We start from the raw sequence: 20,149 nt of genomic DNA, 5'->3' as shown, positions 1-20,149 counted from the left end.
ACAAATCTTCAAAACATTTCGAATTTTGTTAAAAAATTTCCTCCATTTAATGCGCACAACATAGAAAAAATTAAATAAATTAGTTACATTACATATAACCAACTAATTTATTCGTTTCATAAAATAATGATTAATAATATGATTTGCAAATAACTCTATAGGTAAGTATCGAACGAGGATAACGTTGCATAATGAAATTGCAATGAACATTGGCGTGATGCCCAATGTTATACGTTCGCTATTGAACGAATAGATTGTTGATATTACTAGGTTGAAATTTGCATTAAGAATAAAATTGTTAGCATGATCGGTCAAGTGCAATGTTATGTGCTTAGATTACCAATAAACTAAGACTTAATAAACCGCAACTTATTAGCTTATTCTTTTCGAGTAGAATTTTATTACGAAACTAGCTTTCCGCCCGCGGCTTCGCCCACGTGTAATTCGGTTATATATAGCGTTTTTTAATGATCTCGACAGGGCTTTTTCTTCCACAGGCTGAAATCTTGTTACAACTGGAATTAAATATAGCCTGTGTTACTCAGGGATGATGTAGCTTTCTAATGGTGAATGTTTGAAATCGATTCAAACATTCATTAGTTTCGAAGTTTATCGATTACATGTGTAAACAAACAAACATATAAAAAAATAGATTGTTCCTCTTTATAATATTAGTATACATACAAATCTATATAGAAAAAGTAAAGCGAGACAAAATCATAGCACGATCTATCTCGATGCCAACGCCATCTATCGAGCATCGAGACAACTCAACAAGAAAATAAAATTCGGGTGTTTTATTTATGCATACCGATTACGCCGAGATTTATGGACCGATTTACGTGATTCTTTTTTTGTTCGGTAGAGTATACTTTCAAGTTGGTCCCGTTGTTACCTAGTCAGGATCTGATGATGGTATTCCAGGGAAATCAAGGGCAAACCTCAAATTTACAGGCAATTACGTTTTTGACAATTTCATAGATCTGTTTAAGTATTTGCGTCTGATAGTCATCATCCCATGTGAATGAGCTGATGATGGAAGGTACAACTCCTCAACGGTTAGGAGTTGAAAGAAAATTCTTACGAAGTTATACGTACATGTGAGGCTATTAGGTTGACCTGATAATAAAAAGTAAATCTCATTAACGTTAAGAATTTAGGTGAAAATGGATGCAGACAAATTTCGTCTCTTCACTTGTTTCCTTTTAGCTGTTTGTATGGGTAGTGTTAACACAAAATAGGGATTTAAAGGCGTGATGTTATTAATGTTATGCATGTATGTACATAATTATGTATGTTATTATGTATGTTAAAGAGACGACTGAAAGTTGTCATACAAAATCTTTTTTTTAAAGATGGGAAATCATCAAATACCTCTCCCGCTCTGGGTGGAACGGAAGGGAGTGTCAGACTTTTACTGACTAAAACCCACCTCGTTCCTTCAGTTGCCCTTTGCGTTCCGGGGCCACGGTATCTCGTTAGAACTTTTCCGCAGCCCCGGCTCAGTTTATCCCGTTTCCCCCCCTTGGGGGTTGACATTTCAAAAATCCCTTCTTAGTGCTCACTTATGTTACTAAAGGAACCTCTGTTCAAAATCTCAGACTCCTATACCGAGCGGTTTCGGCTGTGCGTTAATAAATCAGTCACCCAATCGCACCCCTAAATCGCGATTGGAGGGTAGTTTGAAAAAACTTATAATGTCAAACATATTTACTTGCCTATGTACGTGTTCATGCCAAGTTTCAAGTTTATAAACCCAGGGAATAAGATTTTTCATAGAAACGTTTTTACCCCTTTTCCCCCCCTTGGGGGTTGAATTTCCAAAAATCCTTTCTTAGTGCTCCCCTACATATCCCAAGGAACCTACATTCCAAATTTCAGCTGTCTACGACCAGTAGTTTCGACTGTGCGTTGTCTGTCAGTCAGTCACTCAGTAACGGAAGAGTTTTATATATATAGATACACGAACAAAAGGTGTGCCATTTGGTTATGTTGTTATTGTTATGGATCTTTAAAGAGTAATCTATTCAAATAGATATAAATAAAAGATTGGTCACCTTATCAGTGTTATATTTTTAACGTATAATAGAAATAACCTAATTATTAAATTAAGATGCTTAATAGTTAACAAATAGGAAAAAAAAGGCAAAAAATATAAAATTTGCTAAAGATAATTTCATTGAATTTGAATCTGCGCTAAAAAAACATTTGATTAATTTATTATATTTATTTATTTTTTCAAGGGAACCAACACTACTGATACCGATTTAATTAGAATGCAAATAAGAGATGACATGATGACATCAGGTTCCCATGATTGTTATACGAGGCTTTGACACGTGCAAAATATTTACAGGCTTAGACACGTACAAAGGACCTTGGTATTATCTGGCGATGAATATTATACGGCAACCATATCCTTCCAAAGTTTTATTGATGCTATTATTACATCAAAATAATTTACTTCATTTTTGCTCAATAAATTCGTTGTCTCTGGTAATTTCACTATTCATTATTTAAGTGTCAATAATAAATATAGATAAATCTTCTTCTATTCCTTGTAGCAGCAACGATGATGTCGCCGCATGCCAATTTTATCTAGCATGTCAAATTAAAATTAAAAGCGACCGCAATCATAACAAATATTCACGAAATTTCATAAACAGTATCTGATGTTCAACACTTATCAGTCTAATCGTTCGTTTCAATATTTTCTTTAAGTTTGACTGTTCACTTTTCCATCTTTCTCCTTCGCATTATTTTTTTATTTGATCTTACTAGTATACTGAACTGACATCGTTCATTGTTATGATTATTCAGTGTTAGTATCTTATTTAAATGCTTTTAACCTTTTGTACTCGTATAGTGCTCTACGTATTGAGACCTCATCAAATATTTATCAAAATGTAATTATGCAGTGCAATGTGACATATTTAGTCGTGTCCTATTTTGCTGTTACCCAACAAACATTTGCAATTACATACATTTACACACTCACGTATACGGTACACGGAATACCCACGTAGACGGTATAATCACGTCTATATCCCTTGCGGGGTAGACAGAGCCAACAGTCCCGAAAGACTGAAAGACCACGCTCAGCTGTTGCAATTGCAATAAACTGAAAAATATACCTAATTAGTGCTAGGTACTGCTGTTGTCGTTACCTACTTAGACAAGTAGTTTTTATCATTATCAACACTCGATTTCTTTTAATCTCTTTACAGTTGCGCAATGAAAAATATTGCTGGGACACTCAAACAAACAAAATAAGTATCTTTGTACATTTTATCAAATACCTGAACAAAGTACCAGTCGTTATAAAGATAATTTATTATTTAAAACATTAGTAATAATAAACAATTTCCATACGAAACTAACATTTTTAAAGGTACAATTAATAAGCATCTATGCTGTATACAAGTTACGTACAACTTATTCCACAAAGAAAACCATTTAACTATCCTTTGGTTTTATATGGTGGTCAGAAGAAATCATAGGATCGGACAACCATATTCTCAGCAGACTTAAAAATGCTGTTTGGCAACCGCAAGTTCAGCTTATATTATTAAGGAGAGGGATGCTGATGATGTTTTTACATAGATGACAAATAAAAACCAAGCAAAAGAACAAAACAATCGTTTTTGTTTACATGACGAAATGACCACATTGGGAAACCACAAGAATTAACTATTTTTAACAGTTCAAATAGATGAATACTACATCCTTATACATAGTTGTTTATGTTTTGATGCATAATACTTGCAAATGACGCCGTATATTTTGATCCAATAAATTATGGTAGCTACTTGAATAAGGAAATAACAAAAGCAAGTAACTACCTTAGATTATTCGCGGTTACTTCCTGATAGAAAAAAAAACCCTTCGTACATAAAGTCAATGACACATATCCAATTTTAGCATCGATTTTGTTTAATAATTCAAACCCTATCGTGACTAAGTATAGCTATATCTACACGTACATTGTGTATCAATCATGCAATTAGGAACTATATACAATTGAAATAAAGTTAATATTCCGATGTTTACGGTCGAAAGAACCTTGAATATCAGTCCTCCACGAAGGTTCCAATACAGCCTTGTGCAGGACGGCCATTGTCAAAGACACTCCTATCTATTTGGAGTTGACGTGTTTTTGAAATATTCATTCTATCTCAGTGTTTATCACAACTGTAAGGGGCTTAGGAGATGCCAAGGTTGTCACTTCCATTTAATTACCTATCACACAAATGACAAAATGTGTTTACCTATCTAATAATCGTGTAACGTACGAAGTTACATTGATTGACAGGTATAAAAAAAAATAATACAACTTTCACTTTCGACGTTTCTTGTTCGAAAAACCATCAAAAGCAACCCATCGGCAGCTACCTACGTAAAATTTTTTTCACCATGATCAAAAAGTACCTACACCAACATTTTCAGTTTTTTTTAAAAAGAACTTATTTTGTACTTGGATTCACTAAAGAAAGGGAATCTTGTTACTTTACATACTATCCTAAGACTTAGCAAAGTTTTACGGTCGTGCTAATGAATGTAAAAAATACTCAATTTCTGACTGTTACCTACCTGTTCATTGCTTAATTACGTACCCTGAAAACTTCCATTCGGTATATATACATCTTGTCCTAAAATTTAATATTTACGATAATCTTATAAAAGAAGCGAATTTGAATAACTGGTTTTTATATTAATTCAGTACATTTTACGTAACAGTAAATTCTATAGGATAATGGTAACTGACTAACTTAATTCAGAATTATGTGTAAACATCAACTTCCTCATCAAGCCAGAGCCTACATACCTACTCTACTTTAATAGGCACTGTCAGGAAAAAGACCAATGACACTCATGATCAGAATATTTTGTATTGGTATTTACTCATAGTTTTAGCCGCTTTAAATTTTAATTCGTATTTAATACCAATTTGCTATTTAAAAAGATTTATTCATATTTTTCATTTTTTTTAACATTTGTTATTATGTGAATTTTAAAATGAAATAAAGAAACAGTAAGAAAATAATGCAGAACAATACAACTCATTTCAAAGGAAAAGAATTTGTAAACTTTCATGAGGAACACACATACCTAACTTCAAAATTAAAGCTAGAAGAGCTAAAGTCAATGTCAGGTCAATGATTCCTAATTATAAGAGATTTTAACCTAAATAATGGAATTTTCTTTTTTATTAGACAGACCTGTCAAAACGGCACTCGATACATTATGGTAATAATGTACATTGGTCTAAACTCTGTTGCAACTGGAGCAGAGGTCATTGATATCTAATTAGGTTCTAGTTTACTGTCGGCTCCTAAATATTACAGTTACTAAATAGTCTGCTAAACACATATTCATCAAATATTTATCCTCTGAGTAGACAAAGACTCGAAACTCATGAACAGAGCATGTAATTTCTTAAAAATTGTGGTTGTTTGCTCATTCCATTAATTAATTTTAGAATAGTTAGGGAACGAGCAAACCAACTTATCTAATGTTAATAAAGTAATTAATCTAATGTCAATAAATTAATTAATCTAATGTTAATAAATTAATTAATCTAATATTAATAAACTAATTAATCTAATGGTAATAAAGTGTGTGTGCCGTGGGGTTTCCAGCATTTTAGAATAGAACCACTCTTCAGGATGTTGTATGCCATACAACTGAATGTGGCCCTACACCCTTTGAGACTGTCAGCTTTGTCTACCCCAAAAGGGATATAGAGATGTATGTATGTATGTTAATAAAGTTTGTTGGGCCACAAGTCCAATATGGTTTTCCTTAATATTTATACAATAGGGGTACTATTATATGTAGGTCACATGCAATTTAAATTTACTTTAATTGTTTATTAAAATTAAACATAAATAAAATTACGTGCTAACATGATTAACAGAGCTTAATTTTTAAATAATAAAAGAAAGCACCAGCAGTAGGCACAATGAGTCAGATCCAGAATAAGTAGCTACCAAGGCATGTTTGTCACTTGTGTTGAAATACTGTCATCAAATGTTGACCACCAAACAGTTTGTGCCAATTATGGGGCTCGGAATATCTACTAGAGTAGATTGTTATGTTGGGAAATAATTTATCACTGTAGTACATATCTTGTACCTAATTTTAATGTTTTTTTTTGATGTTACGAGATTATAAAAAAAATATTAAGTTAGTGCTTATAAGAACCTACAAGAGAAATTATATTTTTTTATTTATATTTAGAATGTTCAGACAGGTAGTTCGCTATCTCAATATAACATTATATATCATACTGTTTATGGGTACAGATAAGACAGATTTATCAAACAAAATACTAGCACCAGATTATCATACCATAAAAGAATACTTGTTTTATCCTAAGTGTAAACTTTTTAAATATTTTTTTAAAGAACTAGTTTATTTCTGATGAAATAGTACTCTATACAAGATTTTCTTCATATACAATTTCTAATTTCCAAACATTTTGCATTTTGATGGCAAACAAATGAAAACAAGTGGATTCTGGATCAAAGTGATGTCACATCCTTATTTCAGTGACAATGGGATAATAAGGGTTTGTCATTAAACAATTGTTAAAAAGTTTATTCATCATCATGCTTCTTTTCCGAAGTGATAGACAGAGATTACATCTTTCCACTTGCAACCCTGCATACTCTTTTGCTTTATCTTTAAGAACTCAAAGCTCTTGACCTGACCTTTGTCAGGACAATTCCAAATTTCTCTAGGCTTTCTTTTCCAACATTCACTTAATTGGGTCTGATTGGTAAAAGGATGAGTCCACTTATTTTTGCATTGCTATTACTCTACTAGGGTAAAACAAAGGTGAGTTGTTGTTAATTATATACCCTTTGTTTACAAGAGTTAACTTTTATTTTAAGTTATTGTAGGTAGGAAGCTTTAGGTTAGTTTTCATAGATTTATATTTATTTTATTCATATATATTTTATTTATTAAAAATTAAATGTTCTTCTTTAATTGCAAGTTGCAGATACGTAATGTAAGACTAGGTTAACGAAATTAAAAGTAGGTACTTTTTGTTATATATATAAATCTACATAAGAACTAATTTTAAAGTTACTTGTACATAACCTCAAAATCATAAATTTTTTATTTTACATTATACATTTTCAGAAACAAATTTATCATATTTTTTCTTACCCGAGAATATGTTCTCAGACGACTTATCCGTGGATTAGAAGGAATATTATTCAGAGACACCTTCGACATCTTGAGTTTTTCACCACAGCTTTCAGAAGTTCACTCTAAACAAAATATAAATGTTTGTCACTGCACAGAAACTCATTCGAAAAAATATAATAAAATAAAACGACAATTTAGTTCTCGAAAAATATAATCGACAACTAAAATTTAAGAACTCACTTTATAGGACACTTTCAGCTAACAAAACAAAAGTTTAATTTTGTGAGTGCCCCAGAACTGTAATTTAACTATCCCATTTAACACCATGCATTGAAAATTATTAAAAACAATTGCAAAACAAGAGAATTTCCATAGGAAAAACTATTGCACACGAAGAAAAACTCTTTGTTATTTTTAATTTGACAGATGTTTCTGCAAAGCTGTGACGTTTTGTTTTACACACCGCGCACGCACGAAACAAACCACCCGTCGTGTTGTCAGACCGACAACTGAACAAACGCAACAAACCGGCAACGAAACGCACGCACGCAACCAATCAACGCTAAAGTTAGTCATTCACAAAAAAACGCAAAATGCGCGAAAATCAAATTGTTTGAAATTTTCGCAGCACGTCGCCTGATTGTTAGTTGCTTTTTTAGGACAAGCGGCAATACGGAATGTAGATGTAGTCTCCACATGGAGGAATTCTCGGGAAGATGTACTTACTATATATATATTTAGTCTGTATACTTTTAAATTGAAAACGACTAAACGACTCGACAAATAGTAAATAACATCAATACAGGAAATCGTGTTTTTTTTATTTCCACATTGCTAAACTGTCCATCCTGTTTTGAGAGGGATAGTGACAGTAATTTTATAGATATTAATAAAAAAGCCGACAGCGTCAATTTTCGAACTGATAAGGTCGCAGAATAAAAGCATGACGCACGCTCAGGGTTACACGGGTTCAAATCTTACCGGGGCCAAGTACGCACCAATGACTTTTCTGAGTTTGTTCGTTTGATTGCGAACTGCTACTCTTACGGTGAGGGAAAACATTATGTACCATATACAACTTAAATAATAATGTGCCGTGTGGTTCCCGGCTCAAATACAAAAAAGAATAGGACCACCATCCATCTCTTTCCCATGGATGTCGTAAAAGGCGACTAAGCGATAGGCTTACAAACTTGGGATTCTTTTTTAGGCGATGGGCATATGGGATAGCAACCTATCACTATTTGAATCTCAATTCTATCATTCCACCCTCTAGGCTCTGGCTCTGTCTACCCCGCAAGGGATATAGACGTGACCATATGTATGTATGTATAATAATGTTTTGAATCTTCGAAAAGGGTAGATGATAATAATGCCCGGACCTCAGTAGGTTAGATACAGTCAGATAGGTATATGCAGATCTTTCGTGGTTTTCTTATGACAAAACTGGATCAATACTTAAAAGTTTCCTTAATAATTATGAGTAAGCCAGAAGTGTTTTCTTTCAATCTAATTCGCAGAGAAATCAAATTTCAATCGAAGAACACAAGATATACCTCTTACTATATTGAAAATAAAATGTTATGTAATAAAACTATATCCTTTTTAAATTTCGAAGTAAGGGAACGACGGTTTACTTATTTAAAGCTATCAGTGTCCATCTTTCTGCACAAGCTCCTCATTTTCACATCGCTACATACTCGTCTCATTCAACTTACAAGAAATAAAACAAGTTCTTTGAATAAAACATCAAACCTGTTTAAAAAGAGAACATTCATTGAAACCGCTCACCAATGATCTTTCTGTAGGGTTGGTACGAATACGGGGTTCTTCGTCGTCGTCCGGGGTACACTCGGCGCCAGAAGTTTGGCCCATGGTGTCTCGTGGCCCGGTCGGCGAGGGCCGCCGTGAGCAGGCCGCGCAACGGTCGCGCGTCCACTGCTATCTACGCCAACGCAGCAACGGCACTTTCTTCAAACCTACGGCAATAGGGCTGCGACGATTGGGCTCGATAATGTCTTATTTGAAGCTGTCATAAACAACATCCTTTTCACTGTTTTGGTTTTGCTTCCAATTTAGTTAGTCTCAAATCACGGGTATACGGTAGGTTTCTCTTGAGTCGCGAGGGTATTTAATACCTATAAGCCTTTTCACTCATTTCGGTTATCGCTGCACCTATTAATTTATGTATATTGTTTATTTATTGTAGTTTTTATGTATCTTACTCACTATTATTTTATACGAGTATTATATATTTTGTGTAGATATAAATATATTTATTTAGTTTGACCCCACATAAAGCTCTCTGTCAGGCCCAATGGTTGACTGGTAGATAATCTTCTAGCATTAAGTCTGCCAATTGTGCTATACATTTGTATTTTGTACAATGAAGTTTAAATAAATAAATAAACATTTTAAATTACAGTTGAATTCGCTTCTTGACATGAAAGTAGTTGAATGAAGGCTGAAAGTTAAGTAGGTACACTATTTAGAGATTTATTAAAGATATCTTAATGTTTAAGTTTACTTGCTCATTGGCCCATTGATAAGTAGTAGATTGTAAGATTATCTCTCGTTCTCATTCCCCTAGTATAATGTTTTAAAAAAGTATCGACAATGCAAAATAGTAAGTTACGTACATCCCTAAAACAAATGGCGGTCGATACAACCCGGTATATACCAGGAGCGCAGGTCCGCTCCGCCGGCAGTCAGCTGGGACCGCTGACAGATGGTATCAAAACGAGGTCTCCACAAAGAGGGAGTAATCACCTGTATTGTTGAGTTGACAAACGTTGACCCTCGTAAGATATATGATAAGTGGTAGAATAATAATATATTATAATATTAATATTATTATTAATTAATATTAATATTAGTACCTACCTTATTCACTTTAACAAAGACTTTCAGTGAAAATGCAACGCGAAAGTTTAAAATCAGTCATGCCTTTCAGTATTAGACTTATAATGAAACAGTAGGAAAAGTTTGTCTATACATTGAAATAAAAACAATCGAGGTGATTAAGTAGGTAATTAGTAGGAATAAAATTTGAAAAGAAAAAATGCCTGTTTTGTTCTGTATCCTATCCTACTAATATTATAAATGCGAAAGTTTGTGAGTATGTCAGGATGTCAGTATGGATGTTTGTTGCTCTTTCCGCAAAAACTACTGAAGCGATTACGATGAGGTATGTATAAAGTGACCATACGTCCCGCTTTCGGCGGGATTGTCCCGCTTTCATGCTGTCTGTCCCGCTGTCCCCAGCGAGAGCAAAAATGTCCCGCTTTTGCAAGCAAACCAAATTTTTATACTTATTTTACATCAACATTGCACTCAAATCTCGCTGACGAGAACAGTCAGTCAAAAATACTAAATGTACAGACAAAATATTTTTACTGTTTTATTATATGTATAGATAATTATTTATAAATAACTTATATATTAAGTATATAGTACTTATATTTTTTTATTTACTTATATACAAAATTACCGCAAGGACGCTTTGCGCTCTGACGCAAAAAAAAAATGGTCACGTTAGGTGTGTAGCTAGCTGAAGACCCAGAATAACATATAGTATACTTATGTATACTTTTTATCCCGGAGTTCCGATGCGGACGAAGTCGCGGGCGGCCTCTATTTTTTTTATAAATGCAAATCTAAAAATAATATTATTTGTTCTAGGTATAGCTGTTATGCCTGCAAACCTTAGCTGGGAATCCAAGGCAACATGTTTATTTCGATATATACTCTTATTATTGTATTTATTAACTAACAATTTCTCTATTTTTAAAATAATTAAGACAGCATTATGTTAATGTGCATGGTTTCCAGAATAACTCCTGTGAATGTCGTGGAAGGCGTATAAGGGGCAATATACCTGAAGATCTTTTATTCGAGACCTGAATCTATATCTACTTATATCTAAATGATTCACCTTACAAACAAAAAATTAAAGAAAAAATTATCGGTTCACCGCCAAAATGACAGTATGTAAGTAGCAATAGTAGTTTCAAATAATACAATTTCGTTAGAGTGAATAACTAGGCCAAAGCTACAAATAAAAATACCTTATCAATATTTATATTCAAGTCAGCAGTGACATTTCATTCCAATAATGAATAATTAGAGTGATGGATTGTAATTCATTTATGTAATTGTCTAATCCAGTAAAGTGAACACAGTATTGACAATGTTCTTGTGCTGAAGTCAGCTACCATGTCTTCGATGATTATGACGAAGAACAAAGAAGAATCCGACAAAGTGTCAGCGAAGTCTGAGGACTCTGAAGAAAACGAAAATAAAAATAATAACAAAATTAATGACTTAATCCACACCATGCAACCAGTTTTGAGAGTAGAAAACTTTTTTGGAATATTTCGATTCAGAATAACTGCCGAAGAATTACTGCCAACGAACAAAAAAATGAAACTCATTAGCATATTAATGACGGTTGGGTATATTGCAATATTCTCCTTTCTCTTAAAACTACCTGCAGCTATTACAGGAACTGGAAAACTCGTTGATACTGTAGATGAAGTGCCGTCAATAGTGATATTGATTCAATACGTCACATCAGCAATCACCACATGTTTCCTTCTAACCAATAACAGTATTAACATCTTTACAGCATTCGCAAATATAGATTCTGCGCTGCATATTAATACTAGCGAAGATTTCTACAAAAATGCGCGTAAGAGGTCAGTCAGATACCTTGGTGCATTTACAGTGTATCATTTCTTTGTGACTCCTAGCGATCTTTCCACGGATGAAGAAATCACGTTCAGCAAACTAATTGTGATGCCGCTATACTACGAAGAGAATCTTGAAATTCTAGTTTTCTGCTTGATGATCAATATGCTAAAGTGCAGACTAACAGTTATAAATAATTATTTAGCTAAGTTTATAGATGAAAAAGAGAATACCAGAGCTGCAGTTTTCGTCGTCGGTGAACGCAAAACTAACGCTGATAATTGTTTTAATTTGATAGGCCGAATGTCTACAAAAAATATGAAGATACGCGATTTAGCTGCAACGTACGATATAATTGGCGAAACATGTTCGCTAATTAACCAAGTCTTTAACTACCAAATCTTCATGACACTGGTATCTACGTTCACTTACATAGTCATAACCATCTGGTCTTCTCTATATTACTTCCGAAGTAACGAAGCCATTTCAGGATCTATGATAACCATCATCATTTGGTGCATTACTGCGATTCTCAAAGTAGCTGTAATGTCTTTAGTATGTGAGAGGTTGCTTCTAACAAGAAATGACACTAAGATCTTGGTCAACAAAGTCATAATGGACTACGATCTCCCCAAGACGATGCGAGTTCAGGCCAAAGCATTCATGGACTTGATAGAGGCATGGCCGCTTCGTGTGTTTATCTACGACATGTTTTCAGTCGACATTACTCTAATGCTGAAATATATAAGTGTTGCAACTACGTATTTGATCGTAATAATTCAAGTCTCTCATTTCGCTTAAGATAGCAGTCTATACAGGACCTTAATCATATTAGGTAATTAAAATGTATAGTACTGAAGAAGCCTTCAGCTACACGTGTATTGTCGAGATATCATTATTTGCACATTAAATAAAAATGTCTTAATTTACATTGGTGTCAAAATTTTATTTAATAATCGTATAATATCGTATTATATTATGTGTACATAAAATCAAAATAAATAACATTTACATTTGTTAAAAATTTGCTTCAAGCAACTGGTCTTTAGGCACCACATTTAATAATCTTTCTACATTCGTAACGAACTTGGATACTCCAAATTGAACGAACGGGTCTCCGAATTCTTCAGCTACGACTCGCCAATTCTCATTCATAAATTGAAGAACAGCTTTTCCTGTAGACAGGACCATTTTTTGTAAGACTTATTTATAATAATATCGATGACTGATGAAATTATGTTGGTATATAAAGTGTTAACTTTTCCTATGTCCAGCAGCGGATTGCTTGCTGCCAAGAGAACAACTAGGTACGTATTTTTACCAAAAAGTAAAGAGTCAAATAGATAAGTTGCAAAACCCCAACGACTATAAAATGCGAGAGCTAGGTTGATAAAAAGGCGCACCTTGGGAGATACGCATGGAGATATAGGTTGAACTTTTCCCTAGTTAGGTGTTAGTGCCAAAGTTGCGGAGGCCAGATAGGAGTCGCTTCATGTAAAAACGTGACTTATCCAACACAAGATCATCGTAAAAAAGCGCACTCAGAAAGTTAGGGATGTAACCGGGACTAAAGTCAGGCATAAGGGAAGAATTCGAACCAAAAAATTAAATCCTTACCAGCTAAAGGGCTTCCTTTAAGCAAGTTTGTAAGGCTGTACGTGACGCGACCATCGTAGCTATGGTCCGTGGTAGAATTCTTCATCACGTAGAATTTGCGGCCGTTTGCATCTTCTCTGGTTCCCAGGGTCATGATGTTGTGGATTTTCAGATTCACTGAAATTAAAGACGGGCGTAAGATATGTATGTATGAATGTTGATGAAGCCAAAAAGAGTGCAAGAATTGTGGCAAGTCTCTGCATCCGGGAAAGTAGCGCGATTATGTATGTAAGATGTGGTGTGCCAATTGGTTCTCAGCAGTTTGAAATCTAAAAAATCTAAAAAAGGCAACCAAGGAAATGGCACATTCATAAATATAATTAAAGGGCGCTCAGGTGCTCCTCTCTAGAGTGTTGAGAATGTTACCGTAATGCTAGGAATACTCGTAAGACAAAGAGTTGTACGTATGTAAGATATGTACCTGTCAGGTAAATCGAAAACCAAATTAGTAACTACGTAAACCACATCATTGTGGCCAGACGTAGTGTTATAATTAATTCGACTTACAAAATTGGCGTTTCCTATTCTTTTCAAATTTGTTACGTAAAGCATGACAGTATTTAGATAAAGAGTGGACATTGCACGTTTCCATTGAATAAAATGTACTAAAAAAATTATATACCTACCTACTATATATAATGTCTGAGAAAATGTTCCACTTACTGCATTTGACCAACGCATCTCCATCTCCATCGAAAGAAAACATGAGCAAACGGCCTGTTGACTTGTATTTCCCTCTAAAGCTAATATTACAATGAAATTGTGTTTCTAAGGTATCGTCCACCATCCTGAAAATGAGTAATTTCGACTATTTTGTTGAATTACATTTACAAAATAAGTTTATCTCCTCCCTAAAAACTGAAGATATATCTTAAGTTTTTTTCTTAATTATATTGGCAGAATATGTTTTAATATCATCTACCCTCTATTGTATCGTATCTCTATCTTAACCTTAAACATTTATAGAAAAGTGTAATTAATTAATTCAAAAAGCCAGGGACAAATGTGGTTCATGTCATTAATGCTTCAATCCTCAATAACGCATAATCCTGGTTACTTAGGGTATTCCCTTACCTTGCATAATCGACGACGCATTTTCTGAGGCCCTTGGCGTGGCCTCGCTTTATATGGATTTGGGGCCCTCCTGCCAACAAAACCTCAAAATTTTCCATCGAGTAGGGATCTAGTATGTCCAGTCCATATTCATAGGATCCTTTAGTGAAGACTGGCATGGCGGCTTGGATGTGGGTAGCTAGACAATTTGCCGATTTGTCTTCGCATGGTCTATTGTCAAAAACTGGAAAAATAAAAGAAGATAAAAATGAGCAATGGAAATCATCCTTAATTTCGAATATAAAAATATAAAATTAATCAGTTACCCAATGTTTAATTAATAATATATGTAGTGGTAGTCAACCACTAAAAATCAATAGAACAAAATAAATTTAAAACGCTTGTCCTAATTATTATATAAACTTGTTTTTTTATTAAAATTGCAATAATAAAAGTTTCCATCCACAGTGGATATTTTTAGGACGGGTACTTATATACTACTAACTGAACCGAAAACAAACTAGAACAAAAGTTAGAATAAAATAATAATAAACATATACAATACAATACTTACATTTAGCATTTACACACGAACTTAAAACCTGTAGCATTGCAAGGGAAATTATAATTTTCGACATTTTGAACAGGGTGACGATACCTCTAACAGCCAACACTGAGAAGAAATGATGATCTGACAGTTAACGCACTAATGTTGTAATTATAAGGTACATAGGTACCTACCCTACACTTAAAGTAAAAAAAAATATCACTTTTTTTTATATATACGTATGGTATCTAATTATTATGCATTATGCAGAGCTATGTTGGTTTCAATAATAATACATACATACATATGGTCACGTCTATATCCCTTGCGGGGTAGACAGAGCCAACAGTCTTGAACAGACTGAATGGCCACGTTCAGCTATTTGGCTTAACGATAGAATCGAGATTCAACTAGTGACAGGTTGCTAGCCCATCGCCTAAAAAAGGATCCCAAATATGTAGCCTATCCCTTAGTCGCCTTTTACGACTTCCATGGGAAAGAGATGGAGTGGTCCTATTCTTTTTTGATATTGGTGCCGGGAACCACACGGCACTGCCGGGAACCACACGGCTTCAATAATAATTGATATTAATAAAAACAGTCTTGTCATTACCGTAGTGAATAATATCATAACACCTTATTTTCAGACTTGGCCTGACTATACTTAGATTTATTTTTGCATACCCTCTCAAATATTGTTAATTAACGGTACTTACGAACACAGTCATTTCTGTGCTTACGAACCTTGTGATATTTTCAGAGTAAAAACTGCTACTTCTTGTCCTGCTGTGGTAGGAGGAAATAAAAGGACTTACAAACAACTGTTTTTTGTTATTTTTAAAAAATTATGCAGATAAAATTTGTTAAAAATATTTATTAAAATGATACTAAGTAAATTAAACTATGACATCGATCATATCCTCAAATCGTTCATCTAAGCTAAAGTCGGGAATATTTTCAGTTGTTGTTGAACTGTTGTCCCCATTAAAAACTGCGGCCAAAAGGTCGGGATCAATAGTGTACTCTGTTGTTCTTCTGGATGAAGTGACAATTGGGTCTAAGGTAGAACTGATGACATTATTTGGTCTTTCAGTAGAAGTAGTGGTAGATGTTGAAGAACTGGCAGTAGCTGGTGTAATAGAAGAAGTAAAGATTTGGTCAGGAGGTGGACAACGCGATGCAAGCCGCTGTGACACAGCTGAAATAAATAAAAAATAACTTACACTCAATAAATATAAACTTATCAAAATTTGAAAATTGTTTTCATTGAGATGAGAAGGAGAAAAAAAAATATATTTTAAGACTTTTAAAACATTAATTCAATGTCTATGGTTAAAAATAATTGATTTTATGTTCTTTTGTACATGATACAATTCACAACCTATAAATAAAGAAGGTACACTACAACTTACGTTTGCCACAACTCTTTGCACATTCCAAACGCGATGGATTATTGTAAGTTATGTTATCTGTGCCACAAATAGGGTTGTACTCTGACGTCACGGGACAGGACCTCATGCACGTCGCCACAATCTGCGGCGACGGTGTCGGATTGGCTGCAGAAAGAGTTGGGACCGACGAGGATTCTGAATTGCTAGTAGGACATATTGATGGAATTTTTAATCCCACATCTGAAAAGTTAAATTATGATAATCATTTGTTCCGCCGCTTCTTCTACACATGCGCTTTGGAAGCGGTAGTAGTTATAATTAGATTTAAGTTATGTGACGTCAATAAGTGATACCTTGTATCCAATTTTGAAAATAAATCTATTCTATTCTATTGTTTTTTCATGCATTATGTTTTCTTAGCAGGAGAATATCGTGTGGTATGATTAATCGTTTGTATTGAATTGGAATAATTTTGATATTTCTTATAAAATTACATGTACATATCTTATAAGTTCATATATTATATACTTATCGAGTAAACAAAACAGATCTTGTCTATTTATTTCCAAGCTTTGCAACTATAAATATTAGATTCTCTAATGAAATATCGTTGATCTGAAGAGAGAACGACTTAACGCAAGAGAATCGTTTGAGCTATCATATGTCATCATCAGTTCATATCATTTAACTTTAAGCATCAAAGAAAAATTACCCACCAACTCCACAGGTCACAGCGCACTGTAAACGACCCGGGTTCCAATACGTGATACCATCTGTGCCGCACACAGGATTGTATTCTTGAGTGATTGGACACATTTTTAGGCAAAGGAGGACTTCAAGCGGAGAAGGAGTACTGCCAGAAGACGCTGCTCGGATAGACAGAGTAGATGTCCCTTGAGATTGGATTTTGGTGATGACCACGCTTCTTTCTGTTGTTGTCGATCTGTAATTAATTTAAATTATGTGACTTGAATAGATTTCCTCCCAATTTGCGGATTACCAGTAGTAGAAGTTACTTCAGATGCTAGATTTTTATTAACTTCGATCCATTACTAAATGATTTGGAAAAATGAAAAGAATAATTAGCTGGGTTTTATTGAGTGTAGCACATTTATTTGGTTATAGTTTGTATTGTTCAGAAAGAGCGTGATTCTGGTAAGATACAAAAGTAGATATCTACTAGATACTACCTTAACTACATATCAAACGTAAGATATACCTATGAGATCCATAAAGCAGATAAGCAAATAGTTAAAACGATCGTTAAGAACGCAAATATAAAGAATGTGTCCAAACCTTGTTAATCTGTCCTTATCATTCCACCCCATGCTTTCTTCAGAGCTACTATCTTCCCAGGAGTCCTTATCCCACCCTCCAGCACTGTGGCACCAGGTATTGTAGTTGAAGTTGTGGTGATTTCCCACGGGATAGTCGTAATCGTAGCCGCGCCATGTCCTGGCGGATCCTGTGTCTGTGTGACTGAGCGCGGCAACTACTATAAAAATCGTATCAAAATATTAGAAAATATGGAAAAATCCAACACAATAAGTTATGTCGCCTTCAGCTACAATAAAATGATAGAGTAGGTACGTCGAAAGACATAGGGTACTTTTCATCAATTAATATAAAACACGTACCTATATCCCGTTGGTTAATTGAATTTTAATTGCAATTATTGTTCTAGCTCGTGTCAAATCTTTTTATTAGCGAAAAATCTGATAAAATCTATCCTGAGGATTTAATAAAAGTACAGTAAATGTACAAATTTAGATAAAAATAATTACCTAATAGTACAAAAAAAATGTATGCATACAAAAGTAAACCTATCTAAGGCTTTGTTCTGGTCTAGTCTTTGACCTGCGGAGGCGACAATGGCTCTGGTTAAAAATCCGTAACCTTGTCAAATCACCTTCTTAGGTGGTCAAGTCTGGGATTATTTGAAAATTAAGTTCTCACAAACACCCCTGTTACAATTAAATTAATTCTTAATCATAAGGTGTGGTCATAAAAAATTAAATATTCCATCACGTTTCCTCAAGCACAGCACATTATTATGTTGGTTAGGTTAGAACATAGTTGATAAAACTCGTACGGTTGGTAATAAGTACTAAATAAAAATGATACGATTATGGGGATGATAATATTCAAGGAATGAATTTTTGATCTTTGACATTTTACTGTCGCCAAGAGATCATAAGGGTTAGATTCCTGGATCATAAATTAACTCCAGGTCCTCTGCATTTCTGAAACTTGACGCGCCACCAGTTCAAATTTCAGAGTAGTTAAGATGATGACTTATAAGAATATTCAATATTTGAACCTTACTGTTCAATCATATAGTCAAAGCGTTGGATTCGAGTGTCGCCCTCCTAGGAACCTTGAGGTCTATTTTTTACTACTTAGTGATTACTTACTTTTAGCAGATTGACAATATATTTTTATGCTTTTTTGCCACTAATCTAATTTTAAAAATCACATACGTTTTTTGGCTAAATTCTACTTAAGCTTTCACCCCAACTGATTGTGAATATAACCTTACTGCCTGATTTTATATATTGTTATTATTCCAAGAAAAAGTACAAACTTGGATGGTTTATCTGGCCTACTACAATATACGGCAATATACGGATCACTATTTAAGTAAGCACTTACCGACAAGCGCTAAATAATCCATATCTCGCTTTGAGTTGAACAACACAAACTTGTATGATAAAGGAAAACGCTACGTCTTAACCACCTCAGACCACATAAGGACACAAAATGACCAATATGTATACTAGCATCTCGAATATGTTTACAAAAATCTCCCCCCTCCTTGTTAACCCCGCAAATAACCCGTTTATTCTCGAGATGAATCAGATATATCAGTTTTATACCGTAATATGAATTTCTATGCAAAAATTTCGTGTGCAACATCAAAAAATAAAAGTGAAGACCTGAATTTCAGAAGGATGATACATACATATAATCACATCTATATACCTTACGGTGAAGACAGAGCCAACAGTCTCGCAAAGACTGAAAGACCATGTTTAACTGTATGGTAGAAGGATAATAATTACTTAACATATACATGTATTCATACACTCTCGCTTTCATAGCTATATATATATACTATGCTATATATCATACCTAATTTTACTATACAAGCATTCACAATTAAGTTTTATTAGATACTTATATTTTGTATTCTAATTATACGAGTACATTTAACTAATTGCTGAAAAAATAAACGAAAGCCCTACAATTTTTTACGGTGAATCCTCAAAATCTACCTTCTACTAACATTTATAAATTTATTCTTACAGGATAATAAGAAGTAAAAAAATAATCAATGGCCTATCCATTATGATTTTAAATGTGAAAATTATTCGAATTTACAAACTAATTATAATTAGTTTCAAATTTAGAGGTGGTTTCGTGAATCAGCGAATTGTATAAAATTTCGTAGAGCTTGTAATACAAGGAAATTTCGGAAACGATTAAAATCAAGAATCTTAAAATTATAAATATAAATGCGAAAGTACGTTTGTCTTTGTCTTTTCAAGCATTATCAACTGAACCAATATTCTTGATATTTCGTGAATATATAATTAAGAGTTTGAATAGAGACATATATCCTTACCTACCTACCTTACCTTTACCTTACGGTACC

At 33.9% G+C, this 20,149-nt stretch overlaps 4 protein-coding genes across 8 annotated transcripts in view; 1 reads left to right on the top strand and 3 right to left on the bottom strand.

The window, feature by feature from the left end:
* Positions 1-7,685, bottom strand: part of LOC106136640 (monocarboxylate transporter 13) — a 35,028-nt gene extending 27,343 nt beyond the window's left edge. For 2 of the 5 annotated variants that reach the window (XM_060945506.1, XM_060945509.1), the window contains exon 1: positions 7,177-7,685. In XM_060945506.1, coding sequence (XP_060801489.1) covers positions 7,177-7,245 — 69 coding nt within the window. In that variant the 5' untranslated portion in view covers positions 7,246-7,685. The remainder of the gene's footprint in view (positions 1-7,176) is intronic. The other 3 variants (XM_060945503.1, XM_060945507.1, XM_060945505.1) reach the window with 2 other exon arrangements.
* Positions 7,686-11,373: 3,688 nt separating this feature from the next.
* Positions 11,374-12,648, top strand: LOC106135203 (uncharacterized). The gene has a single exon (XM_013335443.2). It carries the CDS (start codon positions 11,374-11,376, stop codon positions 12,646-12,648), a length of 1,275 nt encoding a protein of 424 aa, XP_013190897.2.
* A 216-nt stretch (positions 12,649-12,864) lies between these two features.
* On the bottom strand, positions 12,865-15,194 carry LOC106135195 (uncharacterized). Its single transcript, XM_013335431.2, has 5 exons — positions 15,131-15,194; positions 14,578-14,800; positions 14,167-14,291; positions 13,465-13,620; positions 12,865-13,022 (listed from the first exon to the last, which is right to left on the bottom strand). Exons 1-5 carry the CDS (start codon positions 15,192-15,194, stop codon positions 12,865-12,867), a joined length of 726 nt encoding a protein of 241 aa, XP_013190885.2.
* An 805-nt stretch (positions 15,195-15,999) lies between these two features.
* Positions 16,000-19,236, bottom strand: LOC106135184 (uncharacterized). Its single transcript, XM_013335419.2, has 5 exons — positions 19,147-19,236; positions 17,791-17,989; positions 17,211-17,437; positions 16,516-16,734; positions 16,000-16,301 (listed from the first exon to the last, which is right to left on the bottom strand). The coding sequence occupies exons 1-5, from the start codon at positions 19,166-19,168 to the stop codon at positions 16,000-16,002; spliced, it is 969 nt and encodes a 322-aa protein (XP_013190873.2). The 5' UTR covers positions 19,169-19,236.
* Between the last annotated feature and the right edge of the window lie 913 nt (positions 19,237-20,149).

The sequence above is a fragment of the Amyelois transitella genome, chromosome 8 (assembly GCF_032362555.1).
Source record: "Amyelois transitella isolate CPQ chromosome 8, ilAmyTran1.1, whole genome shotgun sequence".
NCBI classification, from domain to species: Eukaryota; Metazoa; Arthropoda; class Insecta; order Lepidoptera; family Pyralidae; genus Amyelois; species Amyelois transitella.
Note: the sequence above shows the minus strand (reverse complement) of the source record. Positions and strands in the feature narration are given on the sequence as shown.

What these genes read in the sequence shown, in the direction of transcription:
- LOC106135203 (XM_013335443.2), top strand. Translation starts at nt 11,374, where the DNA reads ATGTCTTCGATGATTATGACGAAGAACAAAGAAGAATCCGACAAAGTG.
- LOC106135195 (XM_013335431.2), bottom strand. Translation starts at nt 15,194, where the DNA reads ATGTCGAAAATTATAATTTCCCTTGCAATGCTACAGGTTTTAAGTTCG. An exon ending in TGCGTCGTCGATTATGCAAG is followed by an intron (nt 14,292 to 14,577) that starts GTAAGGGAATAC and finishes ACTCATTTTCAG; the next exon opens with GATGGTGGACGATACCTTAG. An exon ending in AGATGCGTTGGTCAAATGCA is followed by an intron (nt 13,621 to 14,166) that starts GTAAGTGGAACA and finishes CTTTAATTTCAG; the next exon opens with TGAATCTGAAAATCCACAAC.
- LOC106135184 (XM_013335419.2), bottom strand. Translation starts at nt 19,168, where the DNA reads ATGGATTATTTAGCGCTTGTCG. An exon ending in CGCTGTGACCTGTGGAGTTG is followed by an intron (nt 16,735 to 17,210) that starts GTGGGTAATTTT and finishes TTAACTTTTCAG; the next exon opens with ATGTGGGATTAAAAATTCCA. An exon ending in TGCAAAGAGTTGTGGCAAAC is followed by an intron (nt 16,302 to 16,515) that starts GTAAGTTGTAGT and finishes TATTTATTTCAG; the next exon opens with CTGTGTCACAGCGGCTTGCA.